A 2769-nucleotide genomic window follows, 5' to 3' on the forward strand; every position below is an offset into this window, starting at 1 on the left:
CCAGGTGCTGCTGATGTTGCTGGCCCAGGGACCACACTTTGAGAACTACAGCTCTAGAAAAATCTTAAGTATTCATGAAAAAAAATTGTTGTTATATTGTCTCTTTAAGAACTTTTCACTTACTCTTCTGAAACCCAGACACCATAATAACATGGAAACCAAAGAGTAAAGAAAGTCTTGTGATCATTAACTACTTATTCCCCAAGAGTTCCCCTTCTTAAAAATTCTTAATACCAAAATAATATATCAGGTTTTAAAACCAGCTTTTGTAAAGTGCTCATCTGCTAAAGTTCACACATACGAAAATGAAATCTATATGCTTTTTAAAATGAGTCATTTTTGTGAAAGACACCCAGCTCAGAGGAACTATTATTGATTTTACCATTTTGACACTTTAGTGAGTGTTTTTCAGAGGCTGGGACAGTGAGTAAAAACACAAATCAGGTAAAACTCTACTTGCCACCACAACAGGTGGGGAGTGGGTGGGCGTGGGTGAGGGGGCCTAGTGTGGCGAGAGGTAGAACAATGGCCAGGAGGGCAGGTGACAGGGCTTGCACCTCCTACCTCTCCAGCCAGGTGAGGCAGATAGAATTCACCCTTCTCTAACTTTTTGGAGATTCCCTCTCTCACGTTTTAGGGTAATATCTCGCAATTCTTGGATTCCTTTTCCTAAACCAAATAAAGAAGAAGCTACATACGCATGTCTGGAGGAAAATGTCTGTATTAAAAGCCAAAAAAATCACATAAATACAAGAAGAAACGCCCACCAGGCCACGTCACTGGATAGATCGACTTGGAAAAGAGTCATAAAGTTCATTTTCAGCAGTAACAATGTATCGGTGTTAAATCCTTCCCGTGCCCTCCCCCCCTTTTAAAATAAATTAAAAAACAACAAACTTCAAATACAACTATGTTTGGATACAAAGAGCTTCTCTTACTACAGCAATAGCAATTTAATCTTTTTGTTTTGTATTTTTTTTACTAAAACTTTCATTTAAAACAGTTATTAAATATATAAAACAAATACACAGGATTTGGTCATTTTCTGCCATGAATAGAGGGCACGTGGGTGCGGGGAGGGAGGCGGGCAGGGGGTGCAACAGAGGGGAAAGGGCCCCAGTTCCCTCTCTCCGTCTTCCGAGCTGCGGATCCCACCCTTCGGTCCCAGGGCTCGCATCTGCTTTTCGGAACTGGAAGCGCAGCACAACCCCTGCTTTTCAAACACTGCGAGGCCTCTCGGCGGCCCCATCCCGGGAAGAAGAACTAACGATACTACAGCACGAAGCACACCGGCCGGGTCTCCCGGCGGGAAAGGCACCCGCGAGCGCGGACACACGACGGACGCAAGGAGGAGCGGAGCGGGTCACTTGGTCGCCACCCCCGAGGTGACGGCCGCGGCCGCGGCGGCGGCGGCGGCGGCAGCGGCGGCCGCGGTGGTCCCTGCCGGCACTGCGGCGGGGGTGGCCGCGGTGGCGCTGGCGGTGGTCCGGCGCTGCTCCATGCCGTTGGGCAAGAAGCCGGCGATGATGGGCACCGGCCAGATGAGGGCGGCCACGCTCCACACGACGATGACCAGGGTCATGAAGCAGGCCACCAGCGTGGACTCGATGGGCTTGCGGTTCAGCCGCCAGCCCGGCTCGCCCTGCAGCTCCTCCAGGCTGAAGTCCAGGCAGCAGAAATGCAGCGGCTCGCCCTGCAGCCACAGCGGCCCGGGCGGCTCGGCCGCGGGGTAGGAGGGCAGCGCGGTGGGCGCCCCGGCGGTGGCGGGGGCGGCGGGCCGGAGGCGGCCGGGGCGGCGGCCGCGCACCCAGCCGCAGCCCACGCAGAGGCGCAGGTCCTGCTGCGCGCCGCCCGCCGCCAGCCCCAGGTGCTCGATGAGCAGCGGCGGCCCGACGCGGTGGAAGGCGGCAGCGAAGAAGGCGCGGCCGTGCGCGTTGGTGGAGAAGAGCAGCAGGTCGCACTGGAAGCCCCGCGGGCGGCCCCAGCGCACGAGCAGCGAGCTCAGCATCTGCCGCTGCACGCTGATGTTGCACGGCGCCGCCGGCGCCTCCTCCGGGCCCGGGCGCTCGGGGGAGCCGGGCGCCGCCGAGGCCAGCAGCCGCGGGGCGGTCGGCTCGCCCGCGGACGACGCGTTGACTGAAGCGTTGGGGGGCGTCCCGAAGAGGCCCGGCGCATCCGCGGCCCCGCCGCGGGCGGGCGGCAGCGGGCAGGCGGCGGCCAGCAGCGCGGCGAGCAGGGGCAGCATGGCCTGTGGCGGGCGCCTACGCGCGCGGGGCCGGCGGCGGCTGCATGGCGAGCGGGCGAGGGCCGGCGGGCGGACGGTGGGACAGCGGGAGCCGGTGGCCGGGCGGAGCGCGGGCGCGCCGGGCGCTGCCAGCCCGCGGGGGCGGCGCGGAGGCGGTGGCGGCGGCTCGCTCGGCGCGGGGATCCCTCCAGACCCGGCAGCGTCTGGGCTTCCCCACCGCCCCCGGCGCCGGGCCCTCGGACGGCCGGGCTGCTCTGCGGGGCCGGGCGCCTGCCCGGAGCAGGATTCCCCGGCTTGGCTCCGCCTCCCGCGCGCCCCGCCCCGGCCCGCCCTCCGCTCGCCGGGCGCCGGGACTCGGGGGAGGCGGAGTCCCACGCGCGGGCGGGGGGGCCGGAGGGCTGCGGGACCGGGCGCGTGGGTGGGACTCTGGGGCGGGAGCGTGGCCGGGCCGCGCGGAGGGGGGATCGCCGGGCCCGGCAGGTGCAGGTGCGGGCGGGCGGGGGCAGCCAGCGGACGGGAGAATC

General features: G+C 62.7%; 1 protein-coding gene across 1 annotated transcript; it reads right to left on the bottom strand.

The window, feature by feature from the left end:
* Window positions 1–705: 705 nt before the first annotated feature.
* TMEM158 (transmembrane protein 158) lies at window positions 706–2501 on the bottom strand. Its single transcript, XM_045529629.1, has one exon. It carries the CDS (start codon window positions 2243–2245, stop codon window positions 1364–1366), a length of 882 nt encoding a protein of 293 aa, XP_045385585.1. The 5' UTR covers window positions 2246–2501; the 3' UTR covers window positions 706–1363.
* Between the last annotated feature and the right edge of the window lie 268 nt (window positions 2502–2769).

This window comes from Lemur catta, chromosome 18 (assembly GCF_020740605.2).
Source record: "Lemur catta isolate mLemCat1 chromosome 18, mLemCat1.pri, whole genome shotgun sequence".
Lineage (NCBI taxonomy): Eukaryota > Metazoa > Chordata > Mammalia > Primates > Lemuridae > Lemur > Lemur catta.

Excerpts from the sequence above, each read along its gene's own strand:
- TMEM158 (XM_045529629.1), bottom strand. The coding sequence starts at position 2,245 with ATGCTGCCCCTGCTCGCCGCGCTGCTGGCCGCCGCCTGCCCGCTGCCG.